The sequence below is a fragment of the Carcharhinus amblyrhynchos genome, chromosome 10 (assembly GCF_965287045.1).
Source record: "Carcharhinus amblyrhynchos chromosome 10, sCarAmb.v2.hapA, whole genome shotgun sequence".
Classification (NCBI taxonomy): Eukaryota; Metazoa; Chordata; class Chondrichthyes; order Carcharhiniformes; family Carcharhinidae; genus Carcharhinus; species Carcharhinus amblyrhynchos.
The window spans coordinates 42,186,308-42,209,106 of record NC_137333.1 but is presented as its reverse complement, the minus strand read 5'-3'; the positions used below and the strand labels follow the sequence as shown (position 1 = coordinate 42,209,106).

The 22,799-nt window shown below is 41.7% G+C and overlaps 1 protein-coding gene across 3 annotated transcripts in view; it reads right to left on the bottom strand.

Annotated features, from left to right (window-relative positions):
* poglut2 (protein O-glucosyltransferase 2) overlaps window positions 1-22,799 on the bottom strand; it is a 79,032-nt gene that overhangs the window by 25,448 nt on the left and 30,785 nt on the right. For all 3 annotated transcript variants that reach the window (XR_013888030.1, XM_080196921.1, XM_080196919.1), the window contains exons 6-8: window positions 17,512-17,749; window positions 12,150-12,359; window positions 9,580-9,669 (exon numbers count right to left, since the gene is read on the bottom strand). Coding sequence is in view for 2 of the 3 variants with exons in the window: in XM_080196921.1 (XP_080053047.1) it covers window positions 9,580-9,669; window positions 12,150-12,359; window positions 17,512-17,749 (538 nt within the window). In the remaining variant the exon portion in view is untranslated. The remainder of the gene's footprint in view (window positions 1-9,579; window positions 9,670-12,149; window positions 12,360-17,511; window positions 17,750-22,799) is intronic.

The window sequence follows — 22,799 nt, the reverse complement described above, 5'->3', positions numbered from 1 at the left end:
TTGAATATACATCTGAGAAGCTGAGAGTGCTGCACCTCTGCACTGCATTTTTCTGCATTACTAACTTCAATTGACCAGGGAGAAAAGACCTATAAACTTTGATTATAACATGCAGCTTTAGTGCTTTATGTTGCACATTTACCCTCATATTGCATCACTACATGTATTTTTTGGAACAGAAAACTTTAGAATCTTAGTACCTTCTCTGGTGGAAACTAACATGGAGTATGCAGATTTCATAAAACTGCAAAACTTTGGGGTGAGGGGAAAGAGGAATAACAGGAACTGTAGGAGAGTTCATGATGATTTATACTGTTCTACCAAGACATGGTGTAATGTAGGTACCTCAAAGGTAGGGCATTTAATGATGACTCTCAATATGGTGACCATCTTCAGTATGCCATCTGGTAGCAAAGCTACTGTTACCCAAAGAAGCGCAACATTACCACTGGATAATTAAGATATAAAATCAAAACATTGCATCTGGTATTTTCTTCCCAGTATTTACAGAAGATATACATCAAATTAACTTTTAAGCAAGCTTTGAGAGTTCAGCTATTTCATTCAGCCACTTCATCTCAAGTAAATTGCACTAATTGTCTATGTGCATCTCTTTTTGGGTAATTTTACATCTTTTTCCACTACTTTAGAAATAATATTTTGTTGGCTATATTGAAGTAAAGGTAAGCAATTAATTTAAAATAAAATCAAGATGCTGGAAACATAGAAACAAGGAGGAGGAGTAGGCCATTTGGCCCTTCGAGGCTGCTCCACCATTCATTTTGATCATGGCTGATCACTGAATTCAATATCTTGAGCCCCCTTCCTCCCATATCCTTCAATCCCTTTAGCCCCAAGAGCTATATCTAATTTCTTCTTGAAATCAGACAGGTTTGGCCTTAGCTACTTTCTGTGGTAGTGAATTCCACACATTCATCACCCTCTGGGTGAAGAAATTTCTCCTCATCTCAGTTCTGAAAGGGTTACCCCTTATTCTCAAACTATGACCCCTAGTTCTGGATTCCCAAACCATTGGGAACATTCTTTCTGAATCTACCCTGTCAGAATTTTATAAGTTTCTATGAGATCTCCTCTCACTCTTCTAAACTCCAGTGAATATAATCCTAACCGACTTAGTCTCTCCTCATATGACAGACCTGCCATCCCAGGAATCAGCCTGGTATTCCTTTGCTGTACTCCCGCTGTAGCAAGGATATCCTTCCTCAGATAAGGACACTAAAATTGCACACAATACTCCACATGTGACCTCACCAACACCCTATACAATTGCAGTAAAATATCCCTATCCCTATACCGGGACACACAGTGGCACAGTGGTAAGCATTGCTGCCTCTCAGTGGCAGGGATGTGGGTTCAATTCCTGACTTGGGCCAATATCTGTGTGGAGTTTGTACGTCCTCGGTCTGTGTGGGTTTCCTCTGGGTGGTCCAGTTTCCTCCTACAATCTGAAAGACGTGCTGGTTAGGTGCATTGACCCAAACAGGCACCAGAGTGTGGCGACTAGGGAAATTTCACAGTAACTTCATTACACTGTTAATGTAAGTCTTACTTGTGACTGATAAATAAACTTTACTCAAATCCTCTCACTATGAAGGCCAACATACCATTTGCCTTCTATACCGCCTGCTGTACCTGCGTGCTTATTTTCAGCGAATGATGCTTGAGGACACCAAGGTCTCGCTGGGTATCCACCTCTCTCAATTTACATCCATTCAAGTAATAATCTGTCTTGTTATTATTGCTACCAAAGTGGATAACCTCACATTTAAAAACTCAGCAGGTCTGGTAGCATCTGTGGAGACAGAAAATAGAGTTAACGTTTCAAGTCTGTATGACTCTTCTGCTGAGTTAAAGAGAGGGAGAATGTGATGGATTGTATACTATATAAGAGGGGATGGAGCAGTTGGAACAGAGTAGGTCATTAACAGCAGGCACTAGGAGAGATTGCAACAAAGATGTGTAGGTCATGAGACTGAGGAAGTATTAATGGCAGTAAAAGGTGCTAGTAGTGGTGAAAATCTCAGATTTCAGAATATGTTAATGGGAGAAACAAAGGTCAGTGCTCAATGAAAGTGAAACTCAAGAACAAGTGGCAGATGATCCTGGGAGGTAGGGGGTTTTGCACAGGGACAAAAAATGTTTTCAATATAAAAAAGGGTCAAGATGAGGAGAAATGTCACAGTCTAAAGATGTTGAACTCAATGTCGAGTCCAGAGGGCTGCAACATGTCCAACTGGGTGTGAGGTACTTTGAGACTTCCTGAAATCTGACAAAAATGCACTTCCTTTCTTACTTTTCTTATTAAAACTATTTGTGTAAAGTGTGCCATGAAATCCACCCTAAGTTCCAGTTTACTACAATGTAATACTTTATATAATGTACTTTTATTAATTATGCCTTCGCTAAAAAAAAAGTATAGGACAAAATCTTCCAGTCCCATGCAAGGGGCTGTCAAAGAGGGGGACTAGGTATCTGGCTTGAATAACAAAAGGGGCAGGGTTGACAGTGGGCATGGAGACGGTAACGGGTGCTTGATTTGAGGGAGAAAAGGCATATGGAGGTGAATCATAATATGATCCAGGATATTTGGGGAAGGTTCATAAGTGACAGAGGGAGATGAATAATGATATTAGCAGGGTCAAGAATGATGGAAGAAGTTGGTAGGTGACTGGAGAGGGTAGAAGATGGTGGAACAAGTCTAGAAGGCGCCCCACACCATTTTTCCAATCAAACCCTAACCATGCAGTTAGTGAGATCCCTCAAAGTGGGAGGAAGGTCTTTTCAAGTGGATGCAGTTTAAGGTCAGCACAAATGGCCGACTAAAGGGTCACCCTAATAATTGAGAGGCAACTGGATGTTAACCGTACTCAGTTGTGTTCTCCTCTCTGTGGTGAAGCCTGCATGATAGCAGGTTTATTTCCGAACCATGGTTCTCAAGGTGGATGCTTCCATGTTTCCAAACATTCATACTCGCAGGTAAATGGTAATGGTTGACAATGGCTCATGTGATTAGTCTTTCTATGCTGCCAAGGCAATGTCTCAAATGTAGTGGAGGCAATGGAATTGTGCCAGAGGGAGGGTTCTCATACATGGCTGTCATCACTCTGGTTAAAGAGCAAGGTCTCCATGTGCAGTCAAGTATGAACTGGAACAGATGTCCTTCACCTGAAATGGGTGGGGCTGGTTGCCATTTCCAGCTGGAGGGCAGGCAAAGGGCTTGGTACTGACCTGCTGGGTTTGAGATGGGGAGAAACTTGTAAAGAACATGCTCACTAAATGTATTACTTCAATTTGTTCACACAACTACTTAGGTGTCAATGACACAGACTACAGATGACTCTCAGTTTTTTGGTTCTCATCCAGATAAGGAGAAGGAAGGCCCATCACCAGTTGGCTAGGGACAAGAAGGAGCAAGGAACAAGAGCCAGCAGTGTCTTTGGAAGATGAACATGCTGACGAACATTGACCACTGCAACAGTGACCCAAACACAGTTAGATCACTGGTGGTACTCATATCTAAAGATAAGAGATAAAGCCCCCTCGTGTGTCCCAGGATGTGATTGCTCACATCTAACAGCTTCTCCAGTATGAGCTGTGGCCATAAGGACTCTGGAGAAGTAATGCAGAGCTCCTGCCTGATGATGAGTGAATGAATGCCTGTCTTAGTACCCTTTAAATATAGCTGCAGGACCATCCTGTCAACTTCATGAGATTCACCAAGTTCTTCTTAAGTACAGTGGGACACCCAATAGGGATAACACCAAATTTCCCATCTGTCACCAGGCTTTAACTCCAGAATGGAAGATTGTACCTATTGTTTCACAATTACCTTTGTTACAATCCTGTTAGGGACCATTAATGTTTAGAGAAACACTCAGTAATTAACTGGCAGAATTATGCCAAAAGATCTCACATTTTTAAACAAAAACAAACTTTATTGTGTATAAAAGGAAATGAAATAAAACATTACGTTAGCACAACACCTATAAAGTCTGATGCTATAAACTCAGTTCTACTCCCACCCAAGAGTTTTTTAACTTATGAAATGTTGAAAGTTCATTCCCCCTTTCTGGGACAATCCAAAGGCACACCCGGTCCTCTAGAATTTACTTTAAATCTGTTCCTTGTGCCACCTTATGCCAAGGTGTATGAGTTATGGATATCAGTCCATTAGCTTTTGGCTAAGCCATCCTCCAATCTTCTTTAAAGACTTTGCAATTGTGGACTCTGCAGTTGCCTGTCATGGCTTTGGACATGCATAGACTGCCTTTTCCCAGTCAGCTCTCACAGCGTCTGTACAGCTCCTTCCGAGCTAACTACATAAGTTTCCTGCCACAAGCTCTGTGAGAACCACTGTAAAATCTTTCCCATATTTCAATGTAGACAAATCTTTTAGATTCTCCCCTCCCTCACAAATTCCAAATTGAACGTAAACCTTCACCCAAGTCCTTGCACAGTGAATGATTACATTATAATTTTCTCTGATTAAATTCGGACCTGGCTAAGATTCGTGTCCTTTGACTCTCCCCACTCAGTGAGCTGCAGTCTAAATCCAGACAAAATCTGCAATTACCCTTTTCTGTTGCCCTGTGTAAATACACAGATAAATTAAACAAAAGAATCTTCTACTCCCACATCTGGTCTCCATGATGACATGGCATGCTCTTGAATACTCTCAAACAGAAGCCTAAAGGAATTGTTTTACCTTCCTTGATTGTGTAATCCATATCAGTAATTTATATTGCTAATGGAGTTTATGGCTCTTTTGTCCACACTCAACTTCAATATAACCTTAGAGATGGACTCATTGTTCAAGCTTATTTTGCTATCAACTCTGACCTTGCAAGATGACTACAGGCTACCTTTTGGGTGTCATAAATCCAGGCATGTTTGAGTTGCATTTACGTAAGAGTTGGCTTGGCTACCGTGCCAAGAACGCAGGTGGTTGTCCAGGACTGGCAGGGCCAGATGACACCAGAGCTTCTGGAGCTCACTGCAGAAGCACCACCGTCCCGTGGAGTGAGTGACCCAGGGGCTCACAGGAACCCCGAGGGAGGAAGGAGGACTCAAGCCCGTGCCTGGGCCTTCCACCCAGGAGACTGCAGCTGTGGTTTCATCTTCTGACTCCTGCCTTCCTGACACCAGGGCATCTCAGGGGCAGCAGGATGAAGAGGATGTCAAGGATACATCCCGGACACCTGGAAGCAACCAGGGCCCTCCAGAGGATGATCATCAAGGACATCACAGACCACAATATTGCAGGAGATTGCAGGGGGGAGAGGGGAGGGGAATGGAACCCACACACGGCAACACAGCCACTAGTGACCAAAGCATGTGATATTTAGCGCTGCTCTCACATGCTTGACCCTTACTGCCGCCAGCCCTGCAGATCCTGGTGGTGTTGCCCATTGTTGTTATCCTCCTATCTGTGTGGAATTTTCACATTCTCCCCATCTGCATGGGTTTCCTCTGGGTGCTCCAGTTTCCTCCCACGGTCCAAAGATGTGTGGGTTAGGTTGATTGGCTATACCCTTAGTGCGAGGGGGACTAGCAGGATGGATATGCAGGGTTATGGGGTTAGGGCCAGGGTGGGATTGTGGTCCGTGCCGATTCGATGGGCCAAGTTAGCCTCCTTCTGCACTATGGAGCTTTTATGATTCTCTTCTATGATTCCTCCTCTTTTCCTTTGTCCTGCTGGATGGTGTCCTTTACAGCGACGTCCAGCTTGTCGGCCTTCACATCCTCTTCCTCCTTGCTGCCGCGCCAGGTTGTGTAAGGCACAACACATCACCACAATGCAGGACAATATCAGGGGTCTACATTGCAGGGCCCCGCCAGAGCAGTCCAGGCACCTGAACTGCATTTTGAGGAGCCCTATGCACCACTCCACTATTGAATGGGTGGCAATATGGGCCTCGTTATATCAGGTCTTTACCTCAGTCACAGGCTTCTGTACAGGTGTCTTCAGCCAAATCCAAGAGAGTACCCCATATCCCCCATGAGCCATCCCCGCACCTTGGGCTTCTCCTCAAAGACCTCCTCAATATAAAACTGTCATACACACTGCTGGGGTGTCCGGGGCAGGTGTGCATGATGTTCAGTTGATGGTCACACACCAACTGCACATTTATTAAATGGAAGCCCTTTCTGTTCATGAATCTTCCTGGATTTTTCACTGGGGCCTTGAGTCTATAACCCCCTGCACATTTGGCATCCCCATGATGACCACAAATCCTGCAGCCCAGCTTCCTGCTGGGCCAGGTGAAATTTAATATACTGGTCAGCCCAGACATACAGGGCATCCGTGACCTCCTTCACACACTTGTGGACGGATGGTTGGAAAATACCACAAAGGTCTCCACTGGTGATCTGGAAGGACCCGGTGGTGTAAGATTAAGCTGCCATCACTTTCACATCCATCAGAAGTGGGTGCCCGCCACCCCCGCCTCCCCATGCCCCAAGGTGCCAGATCCTGCAACAAATGGCACAGGTGTTGCATTGTCTCCTTTTGGAGCTGGAGCCATTGGCGGCAAATGGTGTGTGACAGTTGCTCAAAGGGAACTGCTGTCTCCACTCCCTCCTTATCCTGCCCCACCTTGGGGAGAGTGGCAACCACTTCCTGCCTCTGGCAGCCATCTCTCTACTCCTGCTTGCAATAAGGCCTGGACCTCCTCTGCCTGCAATTCATCCTCCTGTTTCTCCTCCTCAGCTTCAGCATCAACCAAAAGAAAAGCAAGATCAGTGGGTTGCATTGCAAAAGCTATCATGTCAATCTGAAGGAGGGAATGTTTTGGGAAGGGGAGGAACAGGTTGAGGGGTTAAAGAATTCTGTTCGCCCTCAGTCCAGCAAGTCACACTCCCACTGCCCCTCCACAGAACCCCAGCAAAGTACATTCCCAGTATCTCCCAAAGACCTCCAGGAACACACACTGCCCACAGCCCCCCACACACCTCCAGCAACATACACAACACACACTCCCCATAACCCCCACAGCCCCACACAACACATACCCTCCGTGCTCTCCCACACATACCCCCAGCAACACACATTCCCCATATCCCACCACGGCCCCCCAGCAACACACATTCCCCACGCCCCCCCCACAGACGCCCAGCAACACACATGCCCCATAGCGCTCCCCCCACAACCCCCCAGCGACACACATTCCTCATACCCTCCCCACAGTCCCCCAGAAACACACACTCCCCATATCTGCACAGACCCCCAGCAAGACACAGTCAACATACCCCCACAGCAACACATACTCCCCATACCTCCCCCACAGCCCCCAGCAAAACACACTCTCCATATCCCGCCCACAAAGCCCCAGCAACACACACTCCTCATACATACCCCACCACAGCTCCCCAGTGACACACAGTCCCAAATCCCCCACAGAGCCCCAGCAACACATACTGCCCGTAGCCTTCCCCCACAACACCCACTCCCCATATCCCCCCCCGCAGACACCCAGCAACACCCACTCTCCATACCCTCCCAAGCCACTCAGAATGACAACACAGCCCCCCCATTTCTCCTCCTCACAAACAAACGCCCAGAACCCATGCTGTAGTGGCCACAGACAGCGCTGCTTGACAAGTCCTGAGCTGCAGCACTGCCACTTCAGAGAGTTTCCAGCCCATCCCCCACCAGCAGTGCTGTCTGTCACCAGCACTAGGATCCAGAGATCTGACATCAGCGCTCTGATCCAGGGTCATGCTGAGAGGCTGATGTCAGACCCCATGAACAACAGGAGCCCCCCTCCCAACCTGAAAACAACATGGCAGCCATGAAACAACCCCCCCATGAGCAACACGGAGCATTTTTAAAGTAGAGACTTATCTCCTTGCTCACCCTCACTGCTCAAGTGCCTGAATACGACTTTTATACTTGCGGTGTTTTCCTGACCAATCTGGCTGCAGCGAGCGAGGTGGTTAAGGCAGGTGAGCTGGGACAATTGGAGTGAAGCTCACTAATTACATTGTGATGAATGTAATAAAATGCAATTTATGTTTTGTTTGTTTTGGGTGGGGTCCTGATGTTGCTGAGTAAAATGGAAATGGGTGCAAAAACAAGCACCCTTCCTGCTAGTTACATTTTACACCTTTTTCCCACTGCAGAAGGGGCACAATGGGGTGATAAAATTCCACCCTAAGTTTCAGTTCATTGAAGAATTAACAAGGATGATCAAGTTTTAATGTTTCTTTTTCTTTTTTGGCTTCATTATTAAAGTATAATATCTGTCTGATAAAATCAAATTAAATTGAGTTGTGTTCCCCAATTCCAATTTTGATAACAGATAACTGAAGTCCTTGGGTATGCATGAACTCTTATCAACAGAGATAAGGGTGGCTACTGTGATCTGAACACTGGTAGCAGATGGTCCTATGTTTAACACTATGTCTTAGTGGAAAAAACAGTTTGAAAAAATATTTTACAAAGAGTAAATTGTTCACAAGTCAAGGCTTTCTTTAGATCCTAAGCATTTTAGTTTGTTGTTACATAACTGTTCAGCTACTGTCGAAGTACGTGGTAGCAGTCCTCCTTCAGTTACGAAGTTCCAAAGTTTAATAAACATATCTTATAAGATCAATCCCAGATAAAAAGTGATAAAGAAGCATCTGAAGTTTAAGAACTGATAACAAAGACGCATCCATAATCATCTTCTCAAGGCTTCATTTGAAAAGAACGTGCAGTTGAAATGCAAAGGGCTTCTCATGATATGGAATAAAGTCCAATAAAGTGTCGTGCTTAGCCATTTAGTTATATTTCAGAGAAAACTGTTGAGTGTAAAGTTCTAGATAATAAAAATATGAACATAAAAACAAAGTTCAGGGCTTCAGAAGCCAACACCACAAAGCACAAAAACTGTAAATTTTGAGCCACTCTTAAAAGTAAACTTTGAGCTTTTGATGTTAACTCCTGATGAGCTTATGTGCTTGTTGACTTTTATGGGTATCATCAGACAGTGATAATGCTAATTTTCTGATAATGCGGGGTTGTGAGTTAAAGTTCTGAATTTAAATATATTTAATTAAATAAATGTGAAATCTACAATAACAAGCTAACATTGACTGGGACATGAGGATTGGAGGTTCAATTAGGCTCAATCCTGACATCGCTCTTGATGTTAACAGTTGTAAATGTCTTTCAGATCACTGGGATGCTGCTTAGGAGAAATGCACTTAGATACCTTGCCTGCACTTAACACTCCCTGGAACCTTGTGGCTACTTGTGTGTGTCATGGACACATTTTTCGTGGAAGAAAATGTATCATTTTCTGATAATCCCCAATCTTCACATATAAATAATTTCACTACTTTGAAATGGCAAACAGGAAATCCATTGTATTAAAACTGTAGGATTTCATATCAAAGCCCTATGAAATAGTAAAGATTTTAAATTAAGTATTTAAATTTCATAACCTGCTAACTCATTTATTTAGGTCAGTGCATGTGCATTTAGATCATTCTTCAGTTCTGTTAATTTGATGATAACTCTAGTTATACCACAGGTTTCAAACATGGAGCTTTCATGTGGTAAATGCTTCCACTTACCTGGAAAAGTTTAAAATAGTAGCAGAAGATGTGATCTGCCATAAGCCTGTTCCGAGCATAGTCCTGTCCCGCTTTTGCGATCATTTTGGCCTATGAATTATATCAAAAGCAAAAAAATATATTTCCATTTTTGTCATGTCAATATTTGCACTTTCATGTTGGGACCAGAACACCCACAGAAATACCCAGTGTACACCTAGACGTAAAGGAGCTTTCCATTACTTTTACTGGTCTTGAAATACCAGAGTAAGATGTTAATGATCAAGAAATTAGCAATACGTCTATTCTTCTTTATTAAGTTTTCTATATGCTTAGTTTTTATGTCACAAAATACCTGCTATTTTATCTGAGGCACATACCATTATGCAAGACAAGAACACAAATATTAAGAGTTCTGACCAATGACCTGATCAACAGGTTGATTTTAAGAATGGTGTTAAATTAAGACATGGAGGAGAAGGAGAAAGATTTAAGGAATGAATTCCAGTGTATGGAGACCAAGCTGCTAAAAACAGGGTGGTCAAATATTGGACAAAGGGTGGAGGTGCCCAAAAGACAGGATTCAAAGGAACAAGAGTGTTGAGAATCAGAAAGTTGTAATTCTAGAGGAGGTTAATCAACGAATGAGGCATAAGACAGTAAAGAAATTTAAAACTATGATAAGAACTTTAAACTTTGATGTGTTGGAGGAACGGGGTGTCAATGTAATTTGAGAAAGACAGGAGTGATGGGTCAGTGGGATCTGGTATTACATAAAATATTGGAAGCAGAGATTTATATGTACTGAAGGTTATGGTGCCTTCATTCGGGAAATGTTAGGAGAGACATAGAGAACATAAGAACATAAGAAATAGGAGCAGGAGTAGGCCATCTAGCCCTTCGAGCCTGCCCCGCCATTCAATAAGATCATGGCTGATCTGTTGTGGCTCAGTTCCACTTTCCCGCCCTCTCCCCATAACCCTTAATCCCCTCTCTTATCAAGAACCCATCAACCCGCTTCTTAAAAATATTTAGCGAGGCAGCTGTGCATTAAAGTCCAGGAAGGCAGAGCATCAGTGAGGGGCTGGGGTAGGAACAGGATGTGAGAAATTAAAAATCACATGGCAGGGAAGTGAGAATAAAGAGCTTTAAGAGCGACTAAGAGAGAAAAAATAAAGTAGTTGGCTCAGGTCTGGAACAGTCTCCAAGATCTCTAATTATGAATGGATGCAGGTAGCATGCACTTTTATACTAACTTGTATTTACATAGGCTAGATTTTTAACAATGCTCAAGCTTGCGTATGCGTGACCCAGGAGCTCGTTAAAGCAGGCAAAATGCTGCTGATTACGCACAACATTATGGTCGGCGAGCCTGCATAGGAATTCGAAGTGTGCCTGTCGACAATTAAATAGGCAACTAAGTCCATTAAGGAGACAATTGGTGGAGATTTTACATGGCTCATCCATTTTTATGGTTGGTGGATGGGCTAATTGGTCAGGCGACTGTCATATTTTCACAACAAACATTCCCAAGGCGGAACAGAAGATGTGGTTTGAAGGCTGAGGTCTCATGAGGTCTGCTGTCAGGTGCTTGAATTTGCAGGGTTCACAGAGTTCATAGCATTTTTGCAAATCCATTTCATTTAGACAGTACTGCAGCTCCTGAAGCAGTTCCTCAGCAGCTGTCAGCCTTCAGGGAGTTCAGTGGAAATGCTCACCCTCACTTCATTCGGCAGCCACACTCTTCCCACCCTCCCAGCAGCGCTGAGCCTTTCTCAGTGTGTGTTTCACACTGGCTAGCAATTAATTGGGCAACCAGCGTGAAATTATGGTTGCGGTCATATTGCATCTGGAAGGGCATATTGTGCCCTCTTCTGGGCCCGCTGATCATGTGTACCTGATGAGCACAAGATTCAGGTCGTAGTGTCTTTAATGTAGCAAAACATTCTGTGGCACTTCACAGGAGTGTTACCACAATGACACGAAACCAGAGAAGACATTAGCCTGTTTAACTGTAAATTATCTGTTCTGATGAAAAGATCATCGACCTGAAAATTATTTGTTTTTCACTCCAAATTTTGCCAGGACATGCTGAATATTTCCAACATTTTCTGTTTTCATTAAAGAAGGCATTTTAACAGGTGAACAAAGGTTTTGTCAAAAAGCTAGGTATTAGAAAGCATCTTAGAGGACTAGAAGTAGTAAAGCAGAGAGGTTTAAGACAGGAATTCAAGAACTTAGGGCCTAGACAGCCGAAGAAACTTGGATGGGCACCCTCAAATGCTCTTCTCTAAAACTTCTATCTTTCAATCACAATGATGCCATACTTCCACTACTAGAACAAGACACTTATTTATATAAAAGAATGTTTGCTTTGCAAGAGATGATTAAAGAGTTCTTAAGTAGAGAATACAACACATGTCCCACCACAACATACAAGTCACAAAAACGTAAATGTGTTTAATTTAGTCAATACTTGCACAGAATTCCACTCATGCCAATTAGAAAATCACCAAACAGCAATATAAAGTCACAATTATTAACAATGATGTTCAGTTTCTGCAATTAAACAAAAAAATGCTCAAAATTACCTCTTCATCATGAGATTTTGCCCACTGAATTTTATCCAAAAGGTCGCTTAAATCACTCTTAAATGGAATATAATGTTCCCATGGTCGCAGGTCATTGTAGAAATGTTCATAGTACATTGAATCTTGTTTTAGGATAACACCACCTCCTGCTAGTAAATAAGGCATTCTGTAGGCTGCCACAGTACCATCAATGTTGATTTGATACTTGTACTACAAAAACAAAAAGTTCAAAGGACTCTTAGATCTGATGCAACATGCTTAAATGATAGCTCAAGATACACAACACAATGTTTGCTTGTCTGAGAGAAACAGGTGCACGTTGACTATCCAGCTTATTTAATGCCTTGTCATCACTTGACTATTTTAAAAATCAAAGCACCAATTATTCAGTATCATGTTGCTTTTCACATAAACATGAAATAACTCTTCCAGTGACATCAAGAAATAACAATGAATGATGCAATTAATATGCGACCAGTGCAAGTTAACAGATGTCTGGACCATTTCAATGCATAAATGTGAGTGAATATTTATAACACTTTTCATCTACATGAACTTCATAATTATCCTCATATTAAGAATTTAGGTTTGTTCATTCTAGTTTAGGTAATCCTTGTCGACGGGAAATCCTTTAATTATCGAGGTAACAGAGTTCCATTTTATACCTTTAACTCCCAAAGATTAATTTCAAGTGGAAACTGACCAAATGATTTGAGCCTAATTTCGGGAAAAAGATATAATTTCAAAGCCTGTTCTAATATTTAAAAGCATGTTTATATTTCTCCTGGATTTCAAATATTGGTTATCTTACTTACATTAGTGAAATGAGCAAAGTTCTTTTGTCGAACCCTTAGTGTCTCATTCGGAGTAGTTTTTATGGCAACTTTACAGTCCACAAACACATTAGAATTCCACAATGCAGTTGTTGAATTTTTATTATGCCCATGATGCATTCAAACCTCAAGGTTTTTGAGGTGTGTAGTTTCTAATGTCTATAAAAGTAATTCTGTGGTTTATTACCCTGTAATTTTGCAAGGCTGATGATAGCATTTTGAAGCTCAAGGCCATTTTTGAGATGGTGACTATAAGGTTAATGTGCCATAGAAATGAAGGTTATTTTTTACAATCAAATAATACATTTACATTAATCTCTAAAGTAGCAGAGTAATGGCTGGTTGCATAACTGGAAAATGGAATCCATGCTGGTGCTTGCTGCAATAAAAGCAAAAATTACAGGAAGTATTTGGCTGATCAGGCAGCGCCTGTGAAGAAAGTAATGGAGTTAACATTTCAGGTCAATGACCTTTCATCATAAGTGAAAAAAATGGAGGTGTAACAGGTTATGAGCAAGTACCAAAGCAGGGAAAGTTTTAGAGGGTCAGAGTGCTGAGGGATAGAGTGATGATAAAAGAGGTGTCAAAGCAAGGCAATGAAACAAGAAAGGAATCAAAAGATGGGCCTAGTTTCATAACTGCAAGTGACAACCGCATATTCATTATTAAAAGCTGCAGTATGAAAAAGACGAGAAGTGGCTTTTAATCTGATTTTTAAAATTCAACCTAAGATCTAAACGTATGCAAAGTATCTAACTGAAATATGAGGTGCAGTTCCTCAAGCTTTCTGTTGTTTCACTAGAACAACATTGAAGGCTGAGAACCGAGAGATCAGATTAGGAGTGTGGCTGAGAATTAAAATGACAATTAAAATCAACAGCACCTGATCATTCAATACAGCACTTAACAATCTTTTACCTTCAATGCTGTAATCAACAATTTCAGATTCAAATCACTGCTTTTATTTTTCCCAGACAGCAACTTTAATTAAAGATTCTGCTGTTGTCTTTTGCAGCTCTTACAGACCTGTCTTCTGTTTCTTTACTTATCCCACTACCACCCCAGTTCACCCTGCGCCATCATTCATTATGTCATTTCGCCTTTCCTGTTTTATTCGACATTTCTTTTTCCTTCCTTCAGGACATCAAATTGAAATATTAGTTCTCCTTCACTCTCCACAAATGCTGCCAGACCTACTGAATATTTCTTTTATTTCAGATTTCCAGCATCTGCAGCAGTTTCTTTATAATATGAATGCTTGCTGAAAATTGGTGTATTGCTTTTGACTAGTTAGGAAAATGGTCTAATTATGGGTCGCATGAATAAATTTATTATGTCACATTTTTTTCTTTACTTTCACAGACCTGACTCAGGTCCTTATGCCATCAGATGGGAAGAGCACTGGATTAATTTACTCCATTATCCTTGTGTAAAAACTGAAGGATACCCAACAATTTAAAGTGGTAAATAAGAAAAATGATAAGCTTTAATGAAACTTTAACATGGTTGTTCTGGTTTACAGGATGGACGGCACATTGACACAGTGGTTAGCACTGCTGTGCCACAGCGCCAGAGACCCGGATTTGATTCCAGCCTTGGATGACTGTGTGGAGTTTGCACATTCCCCCCGTGTCTGCATGCATTTCCTCCAAGTGCTCTGGTTTCCTCCCACAGTCATGATGTGGGTATGCCGGCGTTGGACTGGCGTAAACACAGTAAAAAGTCTGACAACACCAGGTTTTAGTCCAACCTATTTATTTGATAATATACTCACAAGCTTTCGAGGGACACCCTCTTCGTCAGGTGAATGGAGAGTTCTGGCCTCAGACAGAGCATATAAAGCACAGACAGTTTAGAATCTCAGTTTAGAATCAGTTTAGAGTAATCTCTAAACTGTCTGTGCTTTATATGCTCTGTCTGAGGCCAGAACTCTCCATTCACCTGACGAAGAGGGTGTCCCTCGAAAGCTTGTGAGTATATTATCAAATAAATAGGTTGGACTAAAACCTGGTGTTGTCAGACTTTTTACTGTGTTCCTCCCACAGTCCAGTGATGTGCAGATTTGGCGGATTGGCCATGCTAAATTGCCTTTTAGTGTCCAAAAATGTACAGGTTAGGTGAATTAGCCATTGTAAATGTGCAGCGTTATGGGGGTAGGGCAGGAGAGCTTAAAGTGGGTAGAATGCTCTTTTGGAGAGTTGGTGCAGACTTGATGGGCTGAATGGCCTTCTTTTGCACTGTAGGGATTCTATGATTCTATAACTCCTTAATATTAGATCTTTAGAAACTCCCAATATTTCTGATAGAACATGTTGAAGAAGCTCTGACTATAAAGCCGGAAATTAACAAAAAGAATCAATCATTACTCTCAACAGTTGGTTTGCGAATAGTATCAGCACTAGAGTCCCACTACCTAGATCTGTGCTGCAGATGAACAATTATTCACATCACATACGACAGTTTGGCAACAATAAAATGTCTGGGTCAGAATAAATAAAACCTCTGAGTCAGACATTTAGGGATTCCAGTCTCATTCCAGAGATCTGGAAAACAAAATCTAGGCTAATACTTCATTCAGTACGGTACTGAGGAGGGTGCCGTATTGTCAGAGGTAACATTTTTTGTAGAAATATTACACTATCTCAGATGAACAGAAGGGACCCAATGACAATATTTGAAAAAGAGCAGAAAAATTCTTTCCCTGTTCTCGTCTACATTCGCTCCTCCATCACCACTACTAAAAGCAGATTATTGGATCATTTTCCCTACTGCTATTTTGGGACCTGTGCTTCTCTACATTATTAGAACCAGTTCACTTCAAAAGTACTTCTTTGGCTATGAAGCACTTTGCAATGTCATGAAGTCATGAAAGATTCAGCCAGTTCTTCCTTTCTTTAATGACCCGAATAAAAAGATTCACCAGGAATCAAAGTGCACCATACCTCTATCGGAACAAAATGAAATGTAATTTTTCCATTAAAAAGTAAAACTCACTTATGTCATATGTAAATAGCACATCAATATGAATTAATCTACACTGTAAATTGTTTGTAGTTCCCAGAGAAAGCATTAATTTTCAAAGTTGAGATTAGAGGTACAAGGGTAAAAAGTATAGTATTTAACAGTTCAGTGACAGATGGTAGCAAAGATTTGTTTGTTTTTAAATACGCATCATGTTAGAATCTATGAAGGGATAAACACAATTAATTAGCTCAGACTTAATTTTCTTCTTCAGAAAGTTCAAATGCATCTCATGAACACCAACATAAGCAAAATATTTTGGATGCTGGAATCTGAAATAAAAGCAGAGGATACTGGAAAAACTCAGCAGGTCTGGATGTATCTTCAGGGACATCTATAAATGTTTCAGTCCTTTTGGCTCTTCTTCAAATCTGAAGGGAAGGAGAATGTGTTCAATATTAGAGTGTTGCTGAGAGAGATTGCAACAAAATGTAACAACAAAGGACAGATGTCCTGGTGTGGGAGGTTTTGCTTTGAGGCAATACATGTATTTAAAATTTTAAATAAGGGAGTTTAAGATGGAGAAGAAAGGTCGCAATCTAAAGCTGATGAATTTTAACATTAAGTCCTGAGGATTGCAATGTGACCAACTGGAAGATGAGATGCTGCTCTTCTAGCTTGCACCTGGCTTTACTGGAGCATTGCAGCAGGCCAACGATGGATATGTGTGCACGAGAGCAAGGTGCTAAATTAAAATGGCAGGCAACAGGAAGGGTGAGGTCATGCTTGTGGACTAAGTAAAGGTGTTCTGCAAAGTGGTCATCCAGTCTGTGTTTCATCTCCCCAGTACAGAGGAGACTGCATTGGGAGCTGCAAATACAATAGACCAAATTGAAGAAGGTGAAAGAGAGACACTGCTTAACCTGAAAGGCGTGTTTGGGGCCTTGAATGATGAGAGGAAGTAGACCAGGGTGTCAGTGAGAGCGGTCCCTGCAGAATGCTGATAGCGGGGTGAGGAGATGTGTTTCATGTTAGCATCATGCTGGAATAGTGAAAATGGTAGAGGATGATCCTTTGAATGTTGAGGCAAGTGAAACGTGAAGACAAGGGGGACCCTATGATGTTTCTGAGAGTGAGGGCAAGGGGTAAGGGCAACAGTGCGGGAAATGGATCAAACCTGGTTGAGTGCCTTGTCAACCACAGGTGGGGGGGGGGAATAAAATTTCCACTTCCCTTCCCTCAAATATAATTTCATTCTGATGTTTGTAAGGGAAGAAATAAATAGAGAAAATCTGTTAAATAAATAGTTGTGATTTGGTAATATCTCTATGGGGTTTTACACAGTCAGTAAAGATATAAATGTTGAACACAAAATGTATTCCAAATTAATATCACAAGGTTCTGTAGGGTAATGTAACATTATCCTACAAACCCAATATCTTAATTGATAAGCATAAATGATTTTAATATAAATGGTTTTGCAGCTAATTAATGAAATCATATAAACATATACTTCTGTATTTTTGAAACAATAAACTGGGCAAAATTTTGAAACCAGATCTACATACCTGGAAGAAATCAAAAAATGACACGTGCTTTACAATTGGACCATAAATGCTCTCGTTATGGGGGAAAAAGAAGAAGTTTGTAAATGCAGCATCAATCAAATCAGGGTGTTTGATACTGAGTTTTACAAGCTCTAGACGCTCTCTCCGGCTGTCACGTCCTCTCCAAAATGCTGTACAATTTTTGTTTGCCCAAGAAGGACCAGTGTTGGCTTGAACAGACATCATATCCAAACTTACTCTGTGGAAACCAGGATACAAGATAATTGAATAAATTAGGACAAAGAATATTGAGGGTTAATACTTTCAATAAAAAATCCTTTGATAGAAAGGATTTAATTTTAAGTCACAGAAAGATACAAAGGACAATAAAGAAACTAGTGACAACTTATTTAACGAAGAGGAGAGTTGGTGATGCATGACTTCAGAATGAGCTATGAAGAGCTTTCTTATTTGTGAAGTAAATTAAATATTCCATTGTACTCCACTGCACATTCTATTCACGTGAATAATGGTCTTTTCATACAGCGGTTGGGTTCCCACTGCATTTAGCAAACTATGATCAAATGCATTGAGAATTGAGATAAGGAGGGGAGCCAGTTAGAAGACCTGTCTTGGTTCTCCAAATGATATAGAGATGCTGGCGTTGGACTGGTGTAAACACAGTAAGAAGTCTCACAACACCAGGTTAGAGTCCAACCAGTTTATTTGATAGTAATCTCACTTGCGGTGTCGATGGTAGTCTTGATGCAGAGATGCTGGCGTTGGACTGGGGTAAACACAGTAAGAAGTCTCACAACACCAGGTTAGAGTCCAACCAGTTTATTTGATAATAATCTCACAATGACTTCTTACTATCAAATAAACTGGTTGGACTCTTAACCTGGTGTTGTGAGACTTCTTACTTGGTTCTCCAACACAACAGCCTAGCTCCCAACATATTTTAGAGCTTCCTAAACCTCACCCCTCAATGTCTCACCCACCCATTACCATATGATATTCCTCATGCCATCTTCTGTCATCTCAGATTCCTTCATACAACTTCACAATTTCCCATGCCATCCCATATCCTGTTATATTTCCTCCTTGCCATCTCCATGCTCCTAATTTATTCTTCATAGTCACTCATTCTGCCCACAAAGTTTGCATTGATTCTCTGAAAGAAATTCTTACACAGGCCTACCCCATGCCCCATCTCCGCAACTGAGTGCATTTTCTGTGGCTAATCTACCTAACCTACACTACTTTCATATAAGAATAAGAGAAAGTGATAAAAATTGAGAAAGGGCAATGTTTTCACTTTTTTAACCATACTGAAGGATACAGTATGAGTTCACTATTTCAAGGATGAGGCAAGTTAGCATACTTAGTTCAGGTATTTTAACTGAAGTGACAATTTACTGGAGAAGTTTAAAGAAGCCTACAGCAGAAAGGCCAGTAGGTGGGGGAAGAGCTCACCATTTTCCAAAGGCTCAAGCCACTGGCCATAAAAATGCTTGAGAGCATGAAGGAGCTAAGGGGGAAGAAAGAACCACTTCTCATTTGCATTAATCGCTTCTCCTGTTTCCTGCACCATACTTAAGTTCAGATCTCTTTCGACTTCTGCTCACCTCATCCAACATCTCCTTCTTGCCCATTTCCAAGGTCACACTTCTTCTCCATCCACACTGCGCTTTCCTTTGTCCAAATTCCCCAAAGATTACTTCCCGCTATTTCCCCTTATCTTCACTTCCTATCTTCTTGACTTATTATTGACTAAAATGCACTAAAACCAACACTCATTAAAATACCTACTGCCCCAGCTCAAGAAAATAACTTTTGCTACTTCAGCACAGCTAAACCGCTGAACAGCCAGTACCCATTCTAATAATTACACCAAAAATGCCTCCATTTTATTCAACCTTTCCCTACATAATTGAAACAAACAGATTTTTGCAAATGCAGATGGCTTTTATCTCTGTAACTGCCACCAGCCCATTAACTGCCTGAGATTTTGACACTCCTCAAACCTGGCCTTTTGCTCATTTCTGATTTTTCATCCATCCACAACTGGCAGCCATGCTTTCTGCTGCCTGTGGCCCAATTCTCAAACTCTTTCTCTGACCCCCTCTACCACTCTCTCCTCCTTCAGGACACTCCCTAATATCCAACTATTTCACTAAACTTTTCACCAATTGTTGTGTTATCTCCTTACCTGGTTCAGTGCCAAATTTTGTTTGTTCATGCTTCTGTAATGCACATCAGGATGTTTTACTACTTTAAGGATGCTATATAAATGTAAAACGTTGTTGCAAAAAGCAGCATTGAATATGCTAACACCTAAAATTCCATACAATATTCTTTTTACCTAAGATCAGCTGAATTGTTTGCCTACTAAAGTTTCTCCAAATGATTTACGTTGACGTCAATAGTGCAAACATGCAGTGTTAATTAATGAACCCGAGGATTCACAACTTGAATCTTAAACACCCCATGGTTCTGTTGAATTGCAAGTGTAGCACAATGACTTCTGATTGCTTAAACTAATTTTCATACGCAGACATCTGATCACACATTACAGCATAAGCCCTTGGCCCATGGGTAGTGACCTAGATAAATAGCTATTTCTGAGTCTTTAAAGGTAGGTGCACGCTCTTGTTTCATTGCAGCCTTTTGCTACTGACAGTTCTGAGAAGAAACTTCTGCTTACCAAACTTAAATTGTCAGATCTCACAGAGCATAAAGAAGAGGCAGAGCATAAAACCAGTAAGTAATGGGATTGTGAGAGATAATATTCAGAAAGAAAGAAAGTTGTATCTTTGTTATTTTACAGATCATGAAAGAGGGATAAATTATATCTCTTATAAAACCATATGCTGTTCATTAATTTACCTCATGGAAGTAAGAACATAAGAACATAAGAAATAGGAGCAGGAGTAGGCCATCTAGCCCTTCGAGCCTGCCCCACCATTCAATAAGATCATGGCTGATCTGTCATGGCTCAGTTCCACTTTCCCGCCCTCTCCCCATAACCCTTAATCCCCTTGCCTATCAAAAACCTATCAACCCGCGTCTTAAATATATTTAGCGAGGCAGCCTCCACCACTTCAACGGGCAGAGAATTCCAGAGATTCACCACCCTTTGGGTGAAGAAGTTCCTCCTCAACTCCGTTCTAAACTGCGCCCCCCCCCTCCATCTTGAGGCTGTGCCCTCTAGTCCCACTGTCCTTTGAGCGGGAAGAGCCTCTCCACCTCTATCCTATCCATCCCATTCATCATCTTATATGTCTCAATGAGATCCCCCCTCATTCTTCTAAACTCTAATGAGTACAAGCCTAGTTTATTCAGCCTCTCCTCATAGTTCAACCCCCTCAACTCCGGTATCAGCCTAGTAAACCTCCTCTGCACTCCCTCCAAGGCCAAAATATCCTTGTGTAAGTGCGGCGACCAAAACTGCACACAGTACTCCAGCTGCGGCCTCACCAGTGCCCTGTACAGTTGCAGCAAGACCTCCCTACTTTTATATTCAATTCCCCTCGCTATGAAGGCCAGCATCGCATTTGCCTTCCTGACCACCTGCTGCACCTGCAGGCTGGGTTTTTGCGACTCATGCACAATAACCCCGAGGTCCCTCTGCACCGTTGCATGCTGCAGTTTTTCGCCACGTAAGTAATAGTCCTTCCTACCATTATTCCTACCAAAGTGGACAACTTCACACTTGCTAACATTAAATTCCATTTGCCAGTTCCTGGCCCATTCGCCCAGCCTATCTAGATCCTTCTGCAGACTTTCCACACCCTCCGCACAATTTGCCGTTCCACCAATCTTGGTGTCATCAGCAAATTTCGACACCATACACTCGGTTCCCTCCTCCAGATCATCTATATAAATGGTAAATAGCTGAGGCCCCAGCACCGATCCCTGGGGCACTCCACTAGTCACCAACCGCCAATCCGAATAACACCCATTGACCCCCACTCTCTGCCTCCTATTTGACAGCCAATCCCCTATCCACGCTAACACCCTACCCCCAGCTCCATGCCCCCTAACCTTCTGTAATAACCTCTTGTGCGGCACCTTATCAAACGCCTTATGAAAGTCAAGAAACACCACATCTACCGGCTCTCCTCTATCCACCGCCCTAGACACATCCTCATAGAACTCCAATAAATTCGTCAGACACGACTTCCCCTTAACGAAACTGTGCTGCGTCTGCTCTATCAAACAATTCTCCTCAAGATGCCTCGCTATTTTCTCCTTGATCACGGATTCCAGCATTTTACCTACAACAGACGTTAAACTAACCGGCCTATAATTCCCTGCCTTTTGCCTGCCACCCTTCTTAAACAACGGCGTAACATTAGCCGTTTTCCAATCTTCTGGCACTTCCCCCGGAATCCAGTGAGGTTTGGAAAATACCAATTATTGTTTCAAATATTTGACTCAACTAGATAGCATTTATATAGTTCATTGCTCATAAAGAAAATAGAACTCACATAGCAACATGTGATAAATCTCAGTAACCAGGATACAGGTCAAGGGCTGTCTGTTACGTTCCATGGATCATGCTATATCATCTAGATACTGAGCAGAAATGGATGCAGTTCAGATTGTATAGGATACAGGGTCCATTTATGACAGTGATCAACAATAAAAAAGCAGAGGGAAAATAAAGCATAAAAACTCAAAAACTGTGATAGTGACCAATGTTGAATAAATTTAAAAAAAAAGTCTACTCTCAGTTTTCCTTTTTTATCAGTGTCTTGGTGATTCCATAAAATCTTTATTATTTGAGAAAGAAGGGGAGCCAGGTCATGGATTTATTAATGACCGTTATCATTTTGTTCCCTCCACAACAACCTGGTCCCATTTCTTCAATCGGCCTTAACTCCTGCTTCCTCCCCAAAGTACCTTTCTGTGCAAGTGGAGGAGATCCAACACCTGTCTTTTCACTTCATCCCTTCCCATTGTCCAAATCTTCAAACACGCTTTTCAGGTGAAACAGTGACCTACTTGTGCTTCTTTTAATTTAGAATACTATATTTATTATTCACGATCTGGTTCTCTCAAAATTGTACATACCAAATGTGAATTGGGTGACCGTTTAGCTGAATACCTCTGTCCAGATTACAAGTGTAACTCAAGCACCTGATCACTGGTCAATTCCTTCTCTATCCCACTGAGACCTTTTTTCCCTTCGCATCCAACACTGAACAAATAAAGCTCAATAGAAGTTTGAGGAACAGCACCTCATCCTGCGATGAGGCACCTTCTGGACTTGACATTGTGTTCAGCAATATCAGTTTATAGCC